General features: G+C 44.0%; 1 protein-coding gene across 1 annotated transcript in view; it reads right to left on the bottom strand.

The window, feature by feature from the left end:
- Positions 1-23,053, bottom strand: part of LOC115324598 (putative sodium-dependent multivitamin transporter) — a 56,271-nt gene that overhangs the window by 8,245 nt on the left and 24,973 nt on the right. The window contains exons 8-10 of the mRNA XM_040221940.1: positions 20,078-20,166; positions 16,075-16,139; positions 14,731-14,798 (exon numbers count right to left, since the gene is read on the bottom strand). Coding sequence (XP_040077874.1) covers positions 14,731-14,798; positions 16,075-16,139; positions 20,078-20,166 — 222 coding nt within the window. The remainder of the gene's footprint in view (positions 1-14,730; positions 14,799-16,074; positions 16,140-20,077; positions 20,167-23,053) is intronic.

The raw sequence follows: 23,053 nt of genomic DNA, 5'->3' as shown, positions 1-23,053 counted from the left end.
CAGGAAGAGTTGTTATAATCTTTTCTCTGGAGTGAATACAACTCCCTTACAAGTGTTGCCTACAGTTCGTACTAAAGAGTTAACTGTGCTCTCTAGCAAGAGTTAATGTCACATAACATCACTCTTGAGCAGTTTGTATGACCCCTCCTTAGATAGTACTTAACTTTTTAATACAGAGTTTAGGCAACACTTGGAATGGGGCTGTAATTACTCTACAGAAAGAATTGTGTACAGTAAGTGCAGCCCCATTTGATGTATTTCCGAAACTCTGTATAAAACATTTGGCACCATCTTCAGGACGGGGTAACACAAACTCCGCTAAATTATACTGTTAAATGTAGTTTTTAGTGTGTTGTTAAGTGTAAGTTAACCTAGTGAAAAGTAACGGAAACGCCTGAAAACAGAATTAGAAGAATGGAAGTGTAAAATTGGCTTAGTTGGTAAAAACCTTGCTGGAAAAAATTAAAAAAAAACTCTTCTGGCAATTGACATTTCTAGCCTGCTGAAGTGCAACCACTGTACTTTTCTTTTTGCAATTATTTTATGGAATGTCAATTACTCCCTTGATTTCACTGTAATTTGGAATACTTTTGTCTTTATTGTAGGAGTTGTTCCATACAACTGGGGCCAACCCAAGTATTTTGCAATGAACAGTTGCCCTAAAATCTAAAAGCGGCTATGTACATGTTCACAAGGAGATTTGTTGCATAAGAAAGGTGGAACTCCAGCTGAAAAATGACATAAAATATAGAGCATGAGCCTGCACAAAGGCTATAGGTCCTCATAAAAAGTCAGCATACAAAGAAAACAGTAGAATAGAGTTTAATAAACATAGATTTAAATTTTAACACATGGCAAAGAAGGCAAAACTGGCACACACATTTCCTCTGGCTAACAATATTTTTTTAACTTTGTGATCAAGTCTAAGGCCAAGACGGACTTTATTTTGTACTTCAAACCAATGAAGTGCCCAATCACTGCGAGTGTCTGGCTTGCTTTTTGACGGTAAGAAATGTGGTGGACTCCGTGCAGTGCAAGAACGAGCACTGCACCAGCCACAATATCCGTCACCTCAAAGGAGTGGTCTTCCAACACCACAGTTATGGCACTTGAGTCCTCTTCGTCGATTCGCATCACTGGATAGCTCGATCGGTCATGTCCCTCATCCTGTGAAGAATGAATGCTTAAATGTAGAGTCAGCAATATTAAAAGAGAGGAAACAGCTCGCTAAGTGCCCTTATTTAATACCAGCGCACTCATTTGCAAGACAATAGACCTTTTGCGAAAATCCCAGGAGCCATTCATAGGATGCGCTCCAATGGTTGATTGGGACTCGCTTTCTTGCCGATTGAACAAGAGTCCCAACCGAACACTGAGGCAGCACTCATTGCTAGCTCGCTCAGCTACAACCATCCAAAATCGTTAGAATCCCTTCTGATAAGAACACCTAAGAGAAAAATAAACCACATTCCTCTCTCTATATTTCTTTCCTTTGTATGCATTGGCAGCCATAGGGAGATGCATTTATTTATGGCTTCCCAAGTTTGCACCCCATCGGAAGAAGGGGGCAAGGCATGAATGCAATTTCTTAACATCTGCATTTGTCCAAGTGGCATACAATATGTTAGTAACAATTTATAGATAAATTAGTGTGAAAAACCTATTGGGTTTCAGTGCTCAATGCCTTATATTATAGTTTATTTCACAACTTTAGAAAGGAAGCTAGCGAAAGCAACTAACATCTAAGTTTGGGGAGACCACTCATCAAAATATTGTAACTACAGCTCTACAAGGGGCTAATTCGCTATAGAGTACCATTGAATCTTATTTAAAAAAAAACATTTATACCTTCTAAAATGCACGAATTCTAAACAAAACAAAAGAAGAGGAGAAAGAAATTTAAAAGTAGCCCAAACCAAGAACATACAGGTTTAGATTGGCGAGTGTTAAAATAACTAATAAATGTGCCACATGTCAAAACAGAACATGCATCGCGGCTCTGCCACAACCGACACTACTAGAGAGTCAGCGAGCTGCTCATGTATGCCACTTCATCGTGCAGCTGCACAATAGACGTGGGCGCTATATTTTTTATTGCATGCGGATGAACCTGTTGCACCACTCTGAATGCAAGTGCAGGCACATGCATCGCAAGGTCAAATTTAGAGCTCTTTTTTTTAAATAGTAGAAAAGGTAATCTGTAAATTGCTTAGGCCTACCCTTGCAACATCACAGTGTCCCCCAATCCTTCATCTAGACTTAAGACATGTTTATTACAATCTCGACATTTAAGTTCACACCTATATTTCTACGTCGATCTGAAAAAACAAATCAGTTTTAAGAACTGCGGTGTTTGCAGCACAGAAATATGTAGTTATAAATGTACCCATATTGCCTCCATATTATTTACAAGTTATAAGTCAAACCGCTGGCCTCCCCTTCAGCTAACCAGTGTCAAATGTACTACTAAATTAACAGTTCAATAAATACCCTCTTATACAAAGGAATAAGACAGTTTAACAGCACATGACGCTTGAATCAATAAATCACTCACACAAAAAAAAAAAAAACTTCTCGAGTAAACTGCCGAAATTACGAAGCGTCTCAATATGCTTGTAACTTTTGTGTATGCTTCCATGTAAGCGTACATGTTTGTTTGTTGTTGTCTTTTTTCTCCACCCCTGTAATAGCCATGTCCAAGGGCTGACAGTATCAATAAATGAATGAATGAATGAACAATTACTGGCAAATACACTCGCACAGCATGGTGACATAACTGACATTCCACCCCCATCCAACAAGCTGAATCTTGACAAATAAGGGCTCAACGCCCTGTGGAATTCGAGTTTGGACATACTGGGAGGACTTTACTACAGCAGACATCTACCGCCAAGAAGACAGCCATATTTTAACTGGAAAAATAAACTAAAAATGATTTCAAACACAAAAAATAACCAATTAGAGCGTCTTTCACGGACTATTGGAATAAAAAGCACTCAAATATAACGCTGTACAGGGGCTTTCGGGCCGATCGCTGTGGACTACACGCGGGACTCGTTGGAGATTCCCGGCCCAGAGTTAGACACGGTTCAAACTCATCGGATCATGACAAAACGTACATTGCGTAGCGAGAACGCATGTACCCGATGGGCAAAAAGAAGGAGAGGATCCTCTCCGTGTCACTCACATGGTAGAGAAAGCGGTCCGTCGTGTCTTCGGTCGGTCGAAGCTAGTGGTGACATGTATGCCCACAACAAAGGAAGGTTACCGGTGCGTAGGCGCTGCCGACAGAATATCCAGTCTTGACAATCCACATGTTGAAGATCGCACCTGGCATTAAACCATCGTTCTTACAGGTTCCAGTAGGTGTAGTGTGGACAGCGGAGATGCGGAGCCGCTTCGCCCGATGAAAAAAAAAAAAATCCGCTAAACAATAAAATGCACTCAAACCACTTAGGAACTGACACCACAGTGTCCTGAAATGAGAATGTTGATCGTGACGTTTTTTTCCTTAAACAAAAGAGCTATTTTCGCCTGCAAAAAAACTCCATAAATTGCAAAGCGCATCTGCCCCTTTGCAGTTCGCGGATGCGCGTGTTGGACACTGTCTTCCAGTCCCTACCTTATCGTTGGGCTTTCTCTCTGTGCGTGTGCGTGTGTGTGTGTGTGTTGGGGGGGGGGGGTGGTTCGTGGGCAGGCCTCCGTCACTCCTAAGCTGAACGTGTAGAGGAAGCTAAGGTGCTCGGTGAACCAATCGCACGTTTGGCTTTAATCACGTGATTTTTTTGGTGTCTTATAACTTCTGTCTGCAAATAGGTCACTTTTCTGTTTTAGCCGATGATAAAATATAGGGTCTGAGACACGCTTTGTTAAATTACGTTAATCAAAATTTGTGATTTTTTTTTCTTGCGTTGTTGCTACTGTGCCTTGTAGGCGGTCAAGGACTTGTCAAGCTGTGCCATACCGCTTTTTTCTTTGATCGCCACCATCAACGTTCGATGAAAATAAAGTCATTATTATTGTTATATTATTATCATGCTCCCTCCCGTAATCACGCGCAGAGAGTGGAGCAGGCGATAACCGGTCTGGCGGGCGCGTAGCTTCTACGGCACTGTCACCTTAGGAATGAAGGGAGCCCTCCTCCTTCAAGGACGAGGACTCCGAGTCCCCAACACTCACAAAGGAGAGATTTGAAGAGATTAGTTATGGTGGGTGAAGAAAACGGGAGGGAAACTGTTTTCCCGTCACGTTCCCTCGCCCTTTTGGAGGGAGAGATAGAGGTCTTGCGTCAGGCCGAGGGACCTTCGTAAGCAACCCTTTTCGAGGCATCGGCGCGCCCCTCCACTGCACTGTTTCCTCTCTCTCGAATTCTTCCGTTTTGTCTCAGCTGGTATTTGCTATCCGGATGTCCAGAAACCAATATTGTAGAGATTCCTTAGACATAACTCGAGAGCAAGAGGACAAAAAGGGACTGAGAGACACGAAGCACCGAACTCAGCTTGAAGCCTCATGTCAAAATTAAAAAGATAATAATAAATAAAATGTCTCCCAACGAAAAAAATAAAAGGGGGGGGGGGCGATATAAATTTCAAGGAGATTATAGGCCACTTCGGGGCTCCCTCAGAGCACCAGTGAAGCTAACTAGCTTATGCCTCAAAATAAACAAAACAGGAGAGCATGCGCACAAAACAAAACATGCACACAAACATGAGGAATGCGCCACATCGGTAGTCTAAAATACCAACGACATGTGGGCGATCGTAGGGGTGTAGCATTACAGCCCCACGTGCAGAATCCATGTGCAGGCTTCAACCAGCACTGTTCCACGGCTTAACCTAATATGTTGAGGGTCCACAAATGACGGCAGGATTACGTTACACACGCTCGCGTGCACACTTACTGTCTCTCAATTAAAAGCATAATGTCCCACCGTCAGGTGAGGACCAGGCCTGATGATCTAGGAATTCGCATCATAGGCTTCTCACAAAAGTAGACTTTTGAAGGCAGGGCAAAAAGGCGGGTGTCAGTCGTGGGACGTTTGACATCGGGTGCTTTCGTGCACCACCCGATCGTACATAGGGCATGAACTTTTTGTGAAGCGGTCTCCTTTGGGGAACTTGGCAGTCCACTGTGATATGTGCTCGTATGACCCTTTGCAGGATAAAACACAGATTCCGGGCAAGTAGGAACAGAAAACAGAAAGGAAATGTTTCGAGGCGTTCAAAATCAGCGTAAAGAAAGATGATAGTTGCATCAGTGCGTCGTCACTCGTCACTCGGCTTGAGGTATAATAAAGTGTGTATCAGTGGCGTAGCAAGGAAAGTTTTTCAGGGCGTATTTTTTTTTTTTTTTTGCTTAAACTGTTTGAAAGACACAAAAAAAGAGAGGAAAAGAAATTTCCTAAACACAATTTTGTCACTATTTTCTTCTTTGTTAGACGACAAAAATCTGACCTTCTTTGCCGCATCTCGTTCGTTTAATATTTAAAAAGGGGAAATTTAATGTTAAACAACGAAAAAACGCAGCCATAAAATATAATAATTGGCTTTGAACAAAAACGTCCAGACAAGCTCAGAAAAAATTACGGTGCGTGCACTGCAGTACGGAACACTCGGGTATACACTGACTGAAAACTACGGAAAAGTGCCAGAGAATAGCGAAGTGTAAAATACGATTAAATGATAAAAACCGCAATTCGCACTGTGGCAATGAGAAAGTGAAGCGTCACGCTCATTGTTCCTGCGCGGATCACATTTTTCAGAAATTATAGTTCAATGCGGAGGGCAAGTTCGTCTGCTTCTTGCGCAGGGGCTAGCGGTGACGTCAGAACGCCGAGCCCTGATTGGCTGATCGCGACCCCCTATCTGAGCGTCGTCTGCTCCTTTGCAACGTCGTCTGCTCGCATCGTTGTCTGCGTCTGTCTCACCTTTCCTGCGACTTTCGGAAGTGCAGAGGCCAGATTCACGAAACGATCTTACGCCAAAAATGTGCGTAAGACAAAACTTAAGTACAAATTTGTATTCACGAAACGAAATTTTCGTAAGTTTTGCGCAGGCTACGACGAAATCCTACGACAGCTCCGAAGCTGTCTTAGGCACTTCTTACGATCAAATCAGCATGGCCGACAGCGTCGCGGTCGCAACGACCCACGGACGTTTATTTTTCTACCTGCGCTTCTGACGCGTCCCGACTTCAAGCAGCAAGAAAAAATTAAGAAGTACTTGAAATAGACCACGACGAACAAGAACAAGATCCACAAACACCCGGGAAAAGCTCCAACGGCCACGATTCCACCAAACGCGACCAAACGAGCTGGGTAGTTAGGCCTAGCAGGCACTCCGCGACTCGGCGACCGTCTGCCCACGACCGGCTGGCGTGCTGAATGGAATATGCCCGCGCGAAACTTCTGAACCCTTCCCGTATTATACTTTGATCGCTGACCTCAATTTTAGATTAAGAGGTCAATTTCTTCCTCTTGTTATCTCCTTGTTTCCCGAGACAACGGTGTCTCACCGGTGAAAAAGCGGTGAATCTCCGACAGACGCAGGAAAGGTAAAGCAGCCATCGCTTTGACTAGCGGACGTAAAGCAGACGACTTTAACTGCGCCAACCCGCCAACGCCGTTAAAGAGTGAGGGGTCTCGCCGCACACAAATGGAGGGAAAAAGTATTTGGGAGGGAACTTGCGGACACTAACACCACTAACACGCTCACTCTCGGTTCTAAGCAAACAAACCTCGGCGCCCCGGGACACCTAGACAGGGAGTGCTTTGACTTCCCTCCTTGATGCGCGTATGCTAGTTGTTAGACAAAAAACAACGTACCGCTCGAGTTATTTCGCCTGCCCTCTCTTAAAGGCGAAGTCGAGTTCGCCCCGAAAGTCGCAGGAGAGGTATGACAGACGCAGACGACGTTGCGAGCAGACGACGTTTCAAAGGAGCAGACGACGCTCAGATAGGGGGTCGCGATCAGCCAATCAGGGCTCGGCGTTCTGACGTCACCGCTACTTCCTTTCTCATGCGCATAAGACGAAAATGAGCCCACTTGCGAGGCGTATAGTCATGTTTTAGGTTATTTCTGTTCTTTCGTTGTCGTTTTAAGAGGAAGTGGAAGAGAAAATACCATTTTCTATCATATTGTGGGGTCCAAACATTTAGTGGAAGCCGCCGTCGGTCGATAGAAAGAAGCGAGAGGACCCTTTCGGTGCTTACTTGCATATTACAGTGAATGTTCAAAAGCGAAGCCCCTATACAGCGTTCACCACTAAGCTGAGACTAGAAGCTCCGCTTTCAGCGCGAGCTTTCTGCCCTTGCTAAAACAAGTATGATCGCGCAGGCACGCGCAACCAACGCAGTGCCGAAGCCAGCGATCTCGCGTTGAAGGCGCAGCGTCTGGTTTCAGCTTAGAACGGAACAGCAAGCGCCCCTGGGACGTTGAAGCTCTCAGGTATGACTTCAGTCTTCGGAGTCTCGAGAACCAACTTTCCGCTTCAGCGGTGCTAACGAGCATCGAGGCTAGGATTTGCAGCAGGCGGTTTACATTAGGATACAAGGCCTCTGGGCAAATGCAAGTTGCCTGTACTGCCAAGACGCGCTAAGCGGCGCGGTCCCTTCACATCTGTGTCGAAACCAGTACTTTACCGGAAAGTTTATTTAACAAAACGAATTATCTGCACAGGCTGGAGATTTGCTCGAAATTAAGGCTTGCGACATAGAGACCGACGTCGTTTGCCACAACATCGCTCTCGCCTAGGCCGAACGATGCTGCATAACGTGACTGTGCCGACTCTGTTGGAGACATTGATGACACGCTTGAAGTTGTAGGTCAATAATCATTCTTGAAAAAAAAAGCGCCCAGGAAGAGCTTCGCTCTTGAACTCATTTTTGAAAGTCTATATATGTAAGGAAGTTCTACGACTCACGTGCTGAACGCAAGCATGTAGACATTACCCACTGCAGCGGTTAAAGAAGTCAACTAGGTACGCTTTGAAACCAAGTGATTATAAGCATTCAAAAGCTGCTTCAAGAGTGCATATGCTGCCGCTTTTCTCTCTTGCTTCTTTTCTTCTTTTTTTTTTTCATTATGGGGATGTTTTTGTGTGTGTGTGTTTTTTCGTTGTTTTTTTTGTTTGTGTATTATTGAAGCTAAAGGAGTACAAGCGAGTAAACCCTAAAAAAAAAAAAGACGACGAGACAAAAAAAGAAACGCTAAGCTGTTTGTCACTTTGTCGCCCGCTTTTCTCCTCATTGCAAGGTTCGTAAAGTCAGAGTATACACGAACTCAACTCTGTGACGTCACGGCGCGATGTTGGCGCGTCGGTCGCACTTCCGGTCTGGGGCTGTGGCAGAAGTCCCCATGCCAGACGTGTAGTCCTGCGTTGTTTTGGAAGGAACAAGACACAAACCTGTCTTCTTGTCAAAAAGCCGCGACTGGGACCGTACCAAAAGTGTCGCGAAAGGTTTGAAGGTCAGTTTTCACGTGCTCGGTTCGTCCGAGAATCTGGAAATGTGCCGTGAAAAGGGAAAAGCAGACGCCGTCGGACAACGATTGCTTGGGCGGGAAGCACTTTGGATTGAATTCACGGATACTTGTGGTCATCTGATTTATTTGCTTTGTTCCAACATGAACGCCAGAAAACCCTCAAGTTGTACGGACCACCTGCGGTCTACGTTCAGTGCGTCTTCAAGTTCAAACGGCCGCCTGATCGTTCGAACTGTCGTCTGCTCTTTCAAACGTTTCTGCTTGTCGTCTGCTCTCTTTGACGACGCCGGCCCGAAGACCAAATGTTGGCCCGGTACTTGCGATGAGAAGTAAGTGCAGTTCTCAAAAGACTTAAATCTAAAGGTAGGTAAGCAGGCTCGATGTAAACAGTAAGTACAAAAAGATGTTGATCACTGTTACCAGTGGCCCTCACCGACTCGTTATCCCTAATTCACTTGGTTCGATTCTGCTTGTGATTTTCAGTATCGACGTCGACCATCTCAGCAACGGTTCACGCTTTTGCAGCCCGAGCGGCGTCGCGACTGAAAATTGCGAGCGAAATCGCATCATCCGAATCAGGCTTTAGCGTACATACTGCGGCGTCCACGCGGAATGAATCGCTTCACGTCACATTATTCACGCGAAGTTCTGTGGTGTAACGAGCCTCAGTAATTTCGCTGACGCCGCTCAAGTAGTCAGACATCGCCAGGAAGACGTAGAATCAACAATTCGAACGCGAAAAAGGGCAGGAGGACACACACCGACGCCGCCAGCATCGCATTCCAATGGTTTATTTACGGGCGCGGCGAGCTTCTTGCCCACACCCCCATCGCGCATGCGCGGAGCCGGTGGCGTCCGCTGAGGGCGCTCCCGTTTGTTTGTAAACATGAGTTGGTGTATTGCTATTCTGGATTTTTTTTGCGGCGCTCTAAAATTGTCGTTGAGCCCGTGACACTCAAAGGGTAGCGGAACTTTAGTTAAGCCGCTTGCATTCTCTGAGGCAAGGCCAGCGTCCTTCGAGGTCAGGATTCCGCGGCTTTTGTGACGTCGGGAGCTGAGCCATTTGCACCTGCGAGCCTGAAGAAAGGCTTCGGTTACTAACATGGCCGAGTTTGGAGAGAGCTGTTCGAAGAGCCGGAGCCGGATGTGTGTTTTCACGCAGTCCACGGACAGCGTCGTCATCTTCGTTTTGTTTTGGGATGTTAAAGGCACGGCCCCTCGCCGTAGTAAATTGCCGAAACGAAACACACACCAAAAAAAAAAAATATATATATATAGTGAAAGTCGAAAGGGGAAAGGGGTAAAGTTGACAACCATGAAATTTCGGGGGTGTACTGACCCCCTCCCCTGGCTACGCCACTGATGTGGAAATATGTTCGTGTTTTCCAAATAAAATTCAGTTGCCAGTAGCGCTCCGAGTTTGCACTACTTCTTCGTTCTCGGGTTTTTTTTTTTTTCTTTTTTTTTGCGTTGTTAAGTATAGGTTTTTTGCAGCTGACGTCACTTCCGGCTAAACTGTAAGTCAAAACCAACATTGTCGTCTGCCACGTTGGAGGCCTTCGGCGTCTTATTGTGACAGCAGTAGTGCTGTAAAGTCATAGAACCGTATTTGTATAACCACTTTTCAGAATAACTTTTTGTCCTAGTCAATCGCAAAAGGTTCTTCACATGTAAACGAAGTGCAGTCCATAAACCCGTAGTTAGGGCACGAAGTTTTTCTGTCAAGATCATAGAGTCAACATAATAATCTAGAGCGAAAAGTCCCAAGCGTTTGGCCGCGACGGAAGGGCGAGGCATAGACGCGGACATCGGCGGCCCCATTTGGCCGTTCCTATGAGCTCATACCGCTGGCGACGCACATGCACAAAAGAGCAGCAAAACACCACCTGTACGTTCTGCACCTTTTTCTTTTTTCTTACTTTGCAGAAAAGCATTTGAATTGGGCGTTGACAAAATAAAGGTAGGCTGTACCAACTCGCTTATTAAAACATCCTTGCCCATCTTCCCCCCAACAAAAAAAGGAAGCGGGTAGGAAAAAAAAAAGACCTTCCCGGAAAAAAGAAAAACTAAAATCTGCTCCGAAGAGCGTCGAACATGCGCCGAACCCATGGCTGCGCTATCTATCGACAGCCCGTAATATCGCGAGAAGAAAATAACTCTCGCTACAGTTACTCTCGAGTTCGAGTGAGGGTTAAAGGGGTACTCCGGCGATTTTTGAGCTACCTCAACTAACTATATTTTCTGACTCCCCGGCCTTTACCCATTCTGGTATGCTATTTAGTATCGTGAAATTCATAATAGTTGTTGCGAAATCGCCAAATGAAAATGATGCGAAAACCAACATTCAAATATACCCGCCCTTTTCAGTGCCGTGACGTCAGTGGAAGGTAAGCCTGCCAGTCGGGCGAGCAGTCTAAAAAATAGAGCATGCCAATCATTTGTTCCGTGCTGGAGCGCGGAGACTGGAGCGAGCTTCCAAAGAATTCATTTGACACCATGAAACTGCTTCGAATCACTTGGGAACAAATTGTACAGTCCAAAGAGTGAACCCCTGCACTTCCACTGACGTCACTTTTTCATTGTTGCCAGTAGGCACTTTCAGTTTGAAAAACACGGTGACGACAAAAATTGTAAATTCAATAACTTCGTGAAAAAAAATATTTTGACCTAATATTTGGGATACTATTTTGGCGATGTTGTTTGGCGAGTTTAGCAAAATTTCAAGCAAATCGGGGACCATGAAGAAATCGGCGGAGTATCCCTTTAAGGAAGAGTATCAACGAAAGAAGCGGTCGCGAAAGAGTAACTTTGAGGAGGAGAGAGTTAAAGGAAAGTAAGTACTTACTCTCCTTTGACAGTTTTTTTTTTCTTTTTTAGAGAGTAGATCTCTATTTTTTTACTCTTGAATGTACGGGTAGGGGCCTATTTCAAACAAGGTCGTTCCAATTGAGCTACGCTCCCCATACACTTCGCTTTTCCAGTAGAATCTGCTGTCAATTCGCTTATCAACAACATAAGTGTAGCGCCCAAAACAGAGCGTGGGCTTTCCTCGTGCTGTCTCCCAAATCTCCATTGCGGAGTACTAATGGTGTTCATCTGATATAGGGCATATTTTGCCAACCGTGAAAGGATAATATTCGCATACCCTGAGCCTGCAGGATCCCCCAGTTGTTTATAGTGCACATTAAGTGGCCAATAAAATTAACTTTCTAGAACGACAAACTGAGTGTATTGAACCCGTTTAGTTGTTGCTGATGGACAAAGACCAATTTTCCCCAGTATGTCGGTGGAGGTAAGCGGCAGAGAGAAACCGGCGGAGGGAAACGGACCCGCGTCTATCATATCTTGAATGATATGCCATTTTGCAAAAACAAACTATTTAACAAAAGCACCAAACTGCTAAACGACTGAGCATAACTTCCGACCGAAAGTGGTTCTACACATATAGTTTCTGTCTTCAAGGCGAAGTATGACATTTCGAGGTCACCAACGAGCGCAATAAGCGCAACGTCATGCCATGGGTCATCTTTCTGTGCGCGTACTATCACCGAACAAACCAACCAAGCGCAGAGTATGCACGCGAACCCTGTTAGCTTTGTAATCTTCACTTAAACATTTATCAGCCTAGAAACCCGAGAACATATAGTCATCTTTGCACAGACCGAATCACTAAAAAAAATAAACGCTCCAAAACCTAAAAAAAGTGGCGAACTAGAAACCATAAAAACATAATACTTCACAACAATGAGAATATGAAAATCGTTACGGCGAGTTCATTCTTCCCTAGTCGAACTTGTGTAAGCTATTTTACTTTAAAAAAAAACATTTGATGGAGCGGCGTTCGATGAACGGCGCTTGATAAAAAGGTATGCTATGAAACGGCTTCGATGAAACGTCGTTCGATAAAACGAAGTACGATGAAAGCTCCTCACATATTGCGGCCAACACTGTGGCGTGGCATAGTTAATTACCTAATATTATGCTTTATTTAACATGTAAGCTTAAAAAATAAGCAGAATTGGGTGTAATGTGGAGTAAAGATTATTTCACTTCGCAACAACACCCGCCGTTTAGCAACGCTGACATAATTTTAGCTTTATTTGCGATCATATAAACAAAATACCATATATATTATATATATATTTTCTAATAAACACTTCTTATACTTTGTCACTAATAAAAACTAAAACAAATACAAAAATTGGGTTTTTGAGAGAATCGGTTTTGAATATGCTATATATTCTAAACATTTGTTAATTCAATCTGTTGGACATATTTTTAAAATTGTATTAATTGAAAAGAACTAAGTTCGAGTTTTCTGCGGATGTCAAAGTCATTAATTTATTGTAAGTAGGTCACACGCAAGAACTTTCCATACATGGCCGGAAAATTCACAATGAAACGCAGTTCGACTTTTTTATTTTGTATGATTAATCGAAAATTCCAGAAAAGAAAATGCAATTCCTTTACCATAGTTAAAGCTATTTTGAGAAGAGACCTAAATGCTTTATTAAAAAAAAAAGAGAAAACAGCAAGCGGTCAATCATGCGATTTCAGACAGGTGGTAGAAACGTCAGTTTTCGCCTCGGCCGCTTTAATGGTAACAACTCGGAAACAAACAAAACTCCGCCAAGCTGCCATTTCCGCTGTTTTTCATTCAAGAATGCTCCCAAAAACATATATCTTTTGTCAAAATTAAAAACCGACTCTAAAATCATGCCTGAATTTCGATAAAAACTCCCTGGTGGCATCTTAGATTAGCTTTACGTTTTTTTATCAAGACGTACATATTTCAAACGCCAAAAACTTTGTTTCTTCCTTGGACAACTAAATCTTGCTAGAACTACTTCCTGTAGTGCATGAATAAAATGTTTAGTCAGTCGTTTAGACGCGAACGGTTCGTCGCTGAACCATTCGCCGACGCCACAGCGCACGCCCTCGCGTATCATTCGGGACTTCGAGAAAATTAAGGTTAGCGAGTCGTTTCGAGGCAACCGATTTGTCTTCGAAGGGGCTTGGAAAGGGTTCAGCCGAATTTCCTCACATGTGCGGTACCTCACCAGCGTGAATGAGGAAGGCTCAAAGCCTTTCAACACACCCTTGGAGCAGGACGAGTTTGGCCGAGGCGAGACACATCTCAAGACGGTTCAAAAAGGCAGCTCTGAATTTCGTCTACAGTCGACTCGGCAACGTCTCCGCCAGTATACATACTTCAAAAGATTTGAGTCTGGATGTTGTTGATGACATGGCAGCCGTTCAGTCACCACGCGTTCCGCTAAAATTATTTATTTCAAAACTACCCTTCCCCCTTTCTCTTTAAAATACAACTTCGGCGTAGGGAAAAAGCTCCATCGAACTTGCAAGTTCGTTTGTTATCCTACTCACTTCCAAGCATTGGCTTGTGGCTCTTGAAATGCACGTTTGACTGTGTTAAATGTTTGTTTTCAGAGCTTTTAAAGAGAAGCACCTTATTTTAGTACGAGTATGTACGACACCTGTCGCTATTGTTTTTCTTGTATAACTAAAGTAAAAAGACAACTTTGTGAATGAACTTCAAAAATATATTTACCAGTTTTTTTTTTTAGTTTATTCAAGTACACCGCCTGAAATCTCAGCACTCCGATGGCGGGCTCCGATGCGGCCAAATGCACGGCAAGATGGAGAACTTTCTTTTCCTTTGTGTGGACTATAGGCATACCCAATGGCGTCGGCGAGTCATTCATAGATTAATGTTTTGCTTCGAAACGAAACCGCAACTGCTTTTTTGAACTGCCTTGCGAATCTCCTGCATCATCCAGCATGTTAAAATGTTTTGAGTATTCTTCCTTCACACTAGTTAACGCGCCGCAAATTGTAACGATTAGTTTCAACCGTTCCCGAGTTCCCGCGCAATGTCCGCGCGTGGGCTGTGGCGTCGGCGAATCGTTCGGGGTCAAACCGTTCGCCTCAAAAAAATTCACTAAAACTTCCTAATAATGCGTAAAACTCATATTTTTTTTGATGTGTGATTGATGATGTAATGATGATGATGATGAGTGATTGATGATGATGATGTGTGATTGATGATGTGATTTGTCTGTTTCTAAAAGACAACTACATAACGCGCTCCAAAGCTCGCTCTTAGCTATTAGTGTGAAGCGATTTCAGTATCTTTATTTTGTTCTCAGCATTGATGTTTTTTTTCGATTATCAATATACAAAAGCCCCAATATTCGGCCATATTCAGTTATGCCTAAGCTTGAACACTTACTCTTCCAACGGAACCCATGTACGTCACCGTGATGGCGTATACTGTCATAACAGTTCCGTTCAGGAACCCTGTAAAATTTACAAAATATTATTCTCCACAATCTGTTATTTGAAAGACGCTGAAGTTTTAAAGATAACATCGGATCACACATTATGAAAGCACAGTAAATGTTAGATCGAAACACATTCCAGCTGTGACTTTTTTACAGGGGGAGAAAGAATCAGGAAAGGGCATTCGCGGCAAAACCATTGCCACGAAGCTGTGCATTCGCTTTATCTTTTTGGATTCGCGTTATTTTTGTGCAGGATTGCATTCGCTTTATCTTTTTGACAAGTTCGTGTTCAGGAAGTCACATTTTTATGACAAGCGCAACAAATTAAATTTTTCCTTCACATAGACCTCACCTTCTGTCCAAAAGTTCGTAGTTGAATGTTGACTCAGAGCAAACATATGATCCAGGTGTTCTGTACGAACTCTGTAGTTGTCTGTTACTAAACTTTGAGTATGTTTACTGGTAAAAAGCTGCCTCTCACAGGGAAGATTAACTACGCTTGGGGAATGATTGCCGCTGCAACTGCTTTAAATCCATTTAGGCGACAATGAATGTATAAGTCTATAGCGCTCACTATTCTTCTGTCCTTTAAATCTGATTTGCGACTCCAGGTTGCATATTTTTATTCATACTATAGTAATGGTCCTTTGAGTGGAACCCATTTTAAATAGAGAGTAAAAATAAGTATCTCAACACGACATTCTCCAAATTAATACAGAAGTGGGGCTAGCTGGTGAAATTTTTGTCAAAAAATATTAAAAGCTAAAGTTGCCTAATACAAAATTGTCAGCGACACGTCATTTTTCTTTCAAGATAGTAGAGACTTCTCTGACTCCGTGTCTGTATGCCAGTCATGTGAATGTACTTGAATAACCTTCAAGCCCACGGCCACCGATTGATTGGCCGCATTTACCTGTCGTATCCATGTCTACCGGAAGCCTCTCGAGCATCGAAACTCGACCATCCAAGCTCCCCCTGGACGGCATTTCTATCGCCAAAACAAACTTCCGGCCCCACTAATTTCAAAACGCACAAATTGTTTTGAAGCAATTCACGCTTTAAGCGAGGACAGATAAATGCGAAATTCAAGTTTCAATACAAAATACACTCGAATAAAAAATGCGGTTGAAACTCGCTTTCAGCTATTCACTAGATTGCGTGTTTTGTCTCTCACGCATACATGCAATCTTACGAATCCACACAACAAAGCATTCACACATCCGCTCGACCGAGTTGTTTCTACGTACCAAGTGCCTTTGTAACAGTGGCAGCCCGACGTCCTTCAAACTTACGAAACTCCGATACAATGTCGACGTAGCACACGGTCGCTTGGGAGTTAATCAAGGAGGATATTGTGCTAAAGAAAATGTAGGAACGATTGTTAATTTGAAGTTGATTAAGCACGCGCTGGAGATAGGCCCGATGAAATTCGTTTTATATTTCCAATAATCTTTAGTTTGTATTTTTTATAACCGAACAATCCAGTAGATACTATTTACAATGCCTACATATTTTTTATTCTTAGCGGAGCTTCACACTAAGCTTTAGGGTCAAATATGAATTAATGTAAAGGTTCACCTTTTTAGAAATCTGATTAATGACGTGTTCATAGTAACGGAACCATGTATCTCATCCTATCTGTCACTATAATTGCTCACGACGTAAGACGAGCATATGGGGGCTTATTATGTTCGAAGGTTTTTAGTGATTCGTTCCTCGGCGTTCTTATCAGGTAATTCCGCTATCTTAATGGCAGCGGTGTGAAAATTGCTTGCTCGGGACACAACACGGTTTCTTAAGCTCTGGTGGCTTTAACCAAGATATGCAGGTGAATAAACCGTACCGATGAATACCGGTGAAGCTGCTATGCGGGTTAAATCTATGGTAGAAAACGAGACGAGAAACCAAGGGGTCCTCAAAACATCGAGTTCTGGTTGAAATGACTAGCCGGTATACTTCGTTTCACCTTACGTACGTACAGGCTTGGCCGACCCTACGAGCCGGTGGGACCGATCAGACACCGTCAAAAGCTCACTATCGTCGTTTTCGTCATGTTTCTGTATACGTGCCTCATCATTGCTGAACCAATCATAAACAAAGAAGGTGCAGTGACTTCCGCTTCTGACGTCGCTTCATTGGTTCCGTTAGCTGGCAGCGTCGGCCGCGTCTGGACTTCTAAAGTCAAACGGAGTATAGAGGCAAAGCAACTTCTTGAGTGCGCAGCTTTTAGGCGCCCGTTTCCGCGTTGAGCTGCGTCGGCGTCGCCATCGGCGTAACCGGGCGCGTTGCATTACGGGGTGTCGCAGTTTCCCCGCTAAATTTAGCGGGGAAGCCTAATTGGTGTTGAGGTCATGTGACGGCAGTTTAACCGCTGAATTTAGCGGGGAAACTGAATGCGCAGCGTTGCATTATGGTCACAGACCTCCACGTCAATTCAGTTTCCACGCTAAATTCAGCGGGAAATCGGATTGGTGTTGAGGTCACGTGGCGTCTTTTTTCTCGCTAAATTTAGCGGGAAAGCTGTGGGACGAGGGGATGGTATAAAGGAAAAGGGGAGGGTATAGCGGAGGAGGAAAGGAGGGTACCTATAAGGAGGAGGGGAGGTGCAGGGGAGAAGCAGTGGAGTGCATGGAGGGGGAGCAGGTGAGGGTACAGCGGAGGAGGAGGAGAGGGTACAGAGGAGGAGGGGAGGTATAGAGAAGGAGGAGGAGAGATTACAAAGGAGAAAAAGTACACGGAAGAGAAGGAGAATGCAGAGCCAGTATGTGACGAGAGTGATCTATATTTCTTTCTCAAATTGTTTAGCACGGTAGATCGCAAAATCCTCAAGATGTGCTTCAATTTTGCATTACAGAAATTCGTAAACGTCTTTCATTTTTGTTTTGTCTCTATTAAATCTTTGAGCGCATTCAACGAGCGAGTAGCTAGAGAAAAAAGCAGCTGACTTTACGTCTGCCAACTTTTTATTTCAAGCAGAGGTCAGTGTTCCTAAATCCCCGCGCGCTCTCATTTCCTCATCTCCTTCGGTTTCCAACCGTGTAGACAGACATTGACGGCTTCAGAAAAACAATCTGTGTTAAGTCCTGGGCAGCACATTATCGTTCCTGAACCAAACAGACTGGGGCATTAGCCGACGAGGCCGCTGAAGAACCAATCACCAAGCGTGAGCATAATGAGGCACATCCTGCATTTTTGAAGGTGTCATTTACCACAGTTCATGCTGAAGCAAAGAGAAACTTCAGATCCCCATGTTCGACTTGCGTTGCACAACCAACGTTAATAGCGAGTTTTAGAATAGCGTTACGCCGTACCCTTGCGCACGCGTAAAACCAGCGGCATCATCACTGCGCGTGCGCCGAGTTCAAATAGCGTTTTGAACTAATGCGGCGCGACGACGTTGTTTCTTTTTTTTTTTTTGCGTTCACAATGTATTCGCGTGCTTATTCTATGAGTCGTTACCGACCTTGGGCCATTAAAAGGACTCGGCCCGTTACTAAAGCGACGGAAACATAATGCTCAGAAGAATGTGAAGTTGCTTTTTCCTTCAGCAAGCGCCAATCATATTCTTAACGAGTTGAACCTTTGATGCCTGGACTACCCAAATCGCGTTAAAGCTCTTACATCTCTAAGAGCGATTGCAAGAATAGAACGCGAAATTCACCGTGGTATTAGATGGGCAATCAAAACACTGGACACGTGTGCGCCACCCAAAAGCTCCCGACGCATCGTAGGGGATCTTCAAACAGGACCCGTTTTCAACGGTTCACAATATTTGCTCTGCCAGAACTATAGGTTTTCCTCCGGTTCCAGTCCTTTTGGGACGACCATTCCCTTTTTTTTCGGGGGGGGGGGGGGGGGGGGGGGCGCTATTTATCTTTTCCGTCCCTGGACATAGGCATGGAGCTTGATCATCACGTGAGTTCAGATAGCCGCTCACACGCTCTGTTCTCTGCCGTCAGAACACTCCTGCTATCGTCAGTTCCAAACGTCCCGAAAACAAGTTGAGGAGACAAGACCGGGAGACAAGGAGGAAAGACGTGCTATTTGCGTGGCTGATGTACTCAAAGGAGACCTACAAGCGCGTGGCAACTTCGCGTTCCGTTTTTGTTTTGCTTTTTTTTTTTTTTTGCTTTGTAGAACATTTGTTGTGTTCTATTTGGACAACCCTTCAGAGACTCATTCGACTGGTCGCATGCTGCACTTGAAGGCCCATGCCTCGTCAAGTGAGTCGCGCCGTGACGACCTTACGCCTTCGTATATCAATACTATTGAGACGATACAAATGGCGCCTGGTGGGACACAAGATTGCTACAGATTGAACTTTGTACAGTTACACATTCTTAAGGCCCATTAACAAACTTGGGACTTCTCAGGACTGTGTCCCATAAAATCTCTTAAAATCTCTTACGACGAGGCGCCATCTATGTGGCTAAACTTGAACTGCATTTCCCTAAAAGCGAAGGTCTTGCAAAATTGGGGAGGTCAAATATGAGTGCTACCTATGGGAAATGGTCGTTATAACATTGACAAAAAGTTTTTCAAGCCAAGAAAGGAAGAACGATGCGCGAAAGATAAGCAATATAGACGACCGCCAAAAATTCCACGGCTACCCGATAGGTGGCATCAATGTGTTATCTTGTCGCAAAAGATTTTAAGAGGTGTCAAAGCGCACGAAGCTAAGAAGTCCAAAGTGCGTGGACGGGCCTTTACACGAACACGTAATCCCGACGATCGGTAGCGAGTAATAAGCCGAAACCAAACCCGCCGGAATGGGTCATATTGACGACGGATTGTAACTCCCGTAGTTGTTACTCACGAGCATGTGCCCCACCCTTACGTATAGACTCCACTCTTTCCACGCTTTCTTTTTTCTAATTATATAAGCTAAGAACTTTTGATACAATTCTGGGCGTTTCAACTGACTCTCGGTAAGGAAATTATGAAGTTGCTAATGACCTCTTTGTTCTACGCTTGTAACTCTCTCCATTCGATGCATTAAATACGGTTCCTATACTAATCGTGGAGAGCTTAAGACTCACCGTCGTGGGTTATCATGTTCATGGGAAAATCGAAGAGTCTTAATAAAAGTTTAGTTTTCATATCGCTCAAGTTTGACAGAGATAATTAGAAACTTGCGTTATTAGAACAATTACATTTTTTTAGTGGTGACAGCCATTTCCTCTCACTATAGAATTCGTAAATTTAAAAGTTGTAAATAAATTTCCAAAGTAAATATGAAAAGGAACCAAAATTCGCGTTGATATATTTTTATTTCAAATGCTCCGCGATAGTTACCTTGTAGTCGCTCCAACAACACCAGCAAGAAATATGCCGCAGAACCCCGGAAAGGTACTCAGGTTCTGAATGACGTAGAGGGGAAGTATCTAAGAGGCAACGAAACAAATTATCACGCTTATTTAATAAACGTGTTATGTCATATCTTCCAAAAGAATATTCGCTAAATGTCAAACATCGCAGTTGCCGTTATGTTAGCTGGTTCTACTAGCGCAGTGACCATATTAAAAGGGTAATTTCATTAAACATTTAGGTATAATCATAGTGCCTTCTCTTCTTTTCCCCTTTCAAATATATATAATATGTATTAAATTACATCTATACGTCACTGACGAAGTATGCTTATTAATTAACGTGGTTTATACTTCAAAATAATAGAGAAATTGTGATTTTAAGGATCGAAACAGCCAAATTATTGTTGAAAAATTTTAGCGTTGATTTCTCGCTTGATAAGACTGGCGTGAAAAAAAAAAGTATGTCTCAGAAAAACGACGCTTTCACACAAAAGTATACCATCCCAATTGCGCACTCCAAAGGGTCATCTACTGAACCACAGGGGGTTTGGTTGCCGCCAAATTTCCGCCAAGAACAAGTTGACTAACGCTTGAGGTTTGGACTAGTTGGTAATTTATGGTTCAAAATTGAAAACACGGACATAAACGAGGAGGCAAACTGACAACAAAACAACGAAGTAATAGTTATGATACGTCTTGATCACTCCGGCAAGTATTCAAACCGGCGAATAAGTATACTAGTGAACAGAAAGTTAGGGCGGCAGTGAGCTGGTGATGTTTGAACATACTAAAACGTCGATACTAGGGAGAACGAGGGGCGACACAGCACAGAAGTTACAATTACAGCACTCTGTTTGACACTTGTTTGTCGTGTCGTGTCTCGTTCTTCCTAGCCCCGGGTATGGCGGTGTCACGCATACGCTGAACGCTTGGTGAGGTCGGTCTATTCGCAGACGATGCACGAGCAGAAATGCTACCGACCAATGGCATACACGCCGTACCGAGGTGTGCGCCGGCCAATCGGAGTTGATAACAAGCGATCCCACAAAAGAACCCGAATCAGCCTGCAATCCCTCTACGTGGCGTACGCCATCCTGTCGGTTGCACTCCCCCTCACTGCGCCCACATTGTCTTCGAAGTGGCGGCGTTGATTGCTCAAAACAAGTTTCTGTTTTTTGTTGTTGTCCTTTTGTATGAGCTAAGTTTATTTCTTGATTTTGTCTCTGTAAACATCCACTACCTGTTTGCACCTCTGTAGTAAATTGCAGCATAATACGTCGAGAAACCGATCTTTGCGGACCGTCGAAAGTGCCTTACAGGCGTTCGTTCGTTTACATGCTGTAGCGTGCATACATATTACAGTGTTCCCAGCTGCTCAATCGGGGTGATGCGGCTTATGGGTCGCATTCGCGATACCAGCTGCGAGGGAGATTCCAAAGCGTTGCTCTTCTGCAAGTTTCTCCAAGCTTGAAACAGCCTCTCCGCCCGTTATCCCCATTGCCACTCGGCAGCTCACGCACGCGCATAAGCAACCAATTAACGCCGGAGTTGTCCATTATTAAATTACTAATGCACTCCGTGCGTTGAGTTGTTAGGTTAGTAAAATAGGCTCTCTATAGTACCTCCGTTCAATTTACCTGAACCTTCTGCACGGTGCAGAAAAGTGCAGGGCGGTGTACTTTCGGTATGCGTATTGAGAAACTACCGGAAATACACCTCCCTACACTCTTCTGCAGCGGTGCAAGAGGAGCAGGTAAATTGAACGAAGCTAGTATACTCGCGAGCTTACGCACCTTTCACGCCCGGTACTACCCTCCGAGCAGGACCCTTGTTAAAACAAGAACCGCCGAGCCGCGCTCAACTAAATACAAAACTGAAATCCATTATGGTTATAAGCTGCACTTCTCGACGAGTCGACAACGCACAAACATCATCGCCCATTTTGGTTCCGTAAGCGGTCGTTTCTACAGTCAACGTATATATTTGTTACCCAGCGACAGACAATAAGAACAACGAACCCAAACTATCAGAGATTCAGTACGGTGACCAATTTCTTGTCACCTTCGTGTGACAAAAATGTCCTATCGACTACGTCGATCTACTCGGCTTCATCTGCTGCCATCCTAAAAATTAAAATCATCTAGGCACAGTAATCGTAACGCTACGAACCATCCCACTTCGACATAACTGATCCCGCGTGATGGACACCTGTCTGTTCACGCCGTGCCTTAGTTTAAATGTGTGTTTCTAGAGAAAGCCAGGCGGGTGCCGCCCGCTAAAAATGTGGACGAGAGAAAATAAAGTACACATTGAGTATCGGTTCTCAATCCACGACTAGTTTTGTGTGCGCCGCCATTTTGTTGTTTTCTATTGCGGAGCGGGCACAATGGGTATTTTTCCAGTAAGCTTGTGCGCATGCACACTCCCCCCCCCCCCCCCCCCCCCCTCGGGCCTCGCTTCTCGCGATTTTCGATGGCACTGTCCCGAACGACCGTCATTATCATCGTATATCTTGTGCGTATTTCGTCTGTCTTGACCTTTTTTTTTTTAGCATTGGTAGTTTAAGGCATAAAAAAAATAAAGACCGGTATTAACAGCACAATGAAAGAGTGTTCCGATGGGCGGAGGACACGAATACGACACGAATAGGAAACATGGGAACGGTGCACCTTCAATTTCCTAGCGATCGGTAATTTCGACCAATTCGAAGATTACACAGTTTTCAGCGTAGTCCGGAGTCACCCTGAGGAAGCGTCCTGCAAACTTCAAAGATTCGTCATACCACGTTTAAAATTTTTCTTCAGTGTCAGCGTTTTTGATAACGTGCATGCGATTTACCCTTCAACCTTGCTCAGCTGCAGAAATATCTTACAATATTATAATTTTCACACGACTTGAAAGACGCTAATATTAAGTTAGAAACGCTAAAAATGCTATTAACAGTCCCGCTTACTCCAAGTTA

Source organism: Ixodes scapularis, unplaced genomic scaffold (genome assembly GCF_016920785.2).
Source record: "Ixodes scapularis isolate PalLabHiFi unplaced genomic scaffold, ASM1692078v2 PGA_scaffold3__209_contigs__length_174095766, whole genome shotgun sequence".
Classification (NCBI taxonomy): Eukaryota; Metazoa; Arthropoda; class Arachnida; order Ixodida; family Ixodidae; genus Ixodes; species Ixodes scapularis.
This window is presented reverse-complemented; position numbering and strand designations above follow the sequence as displayed.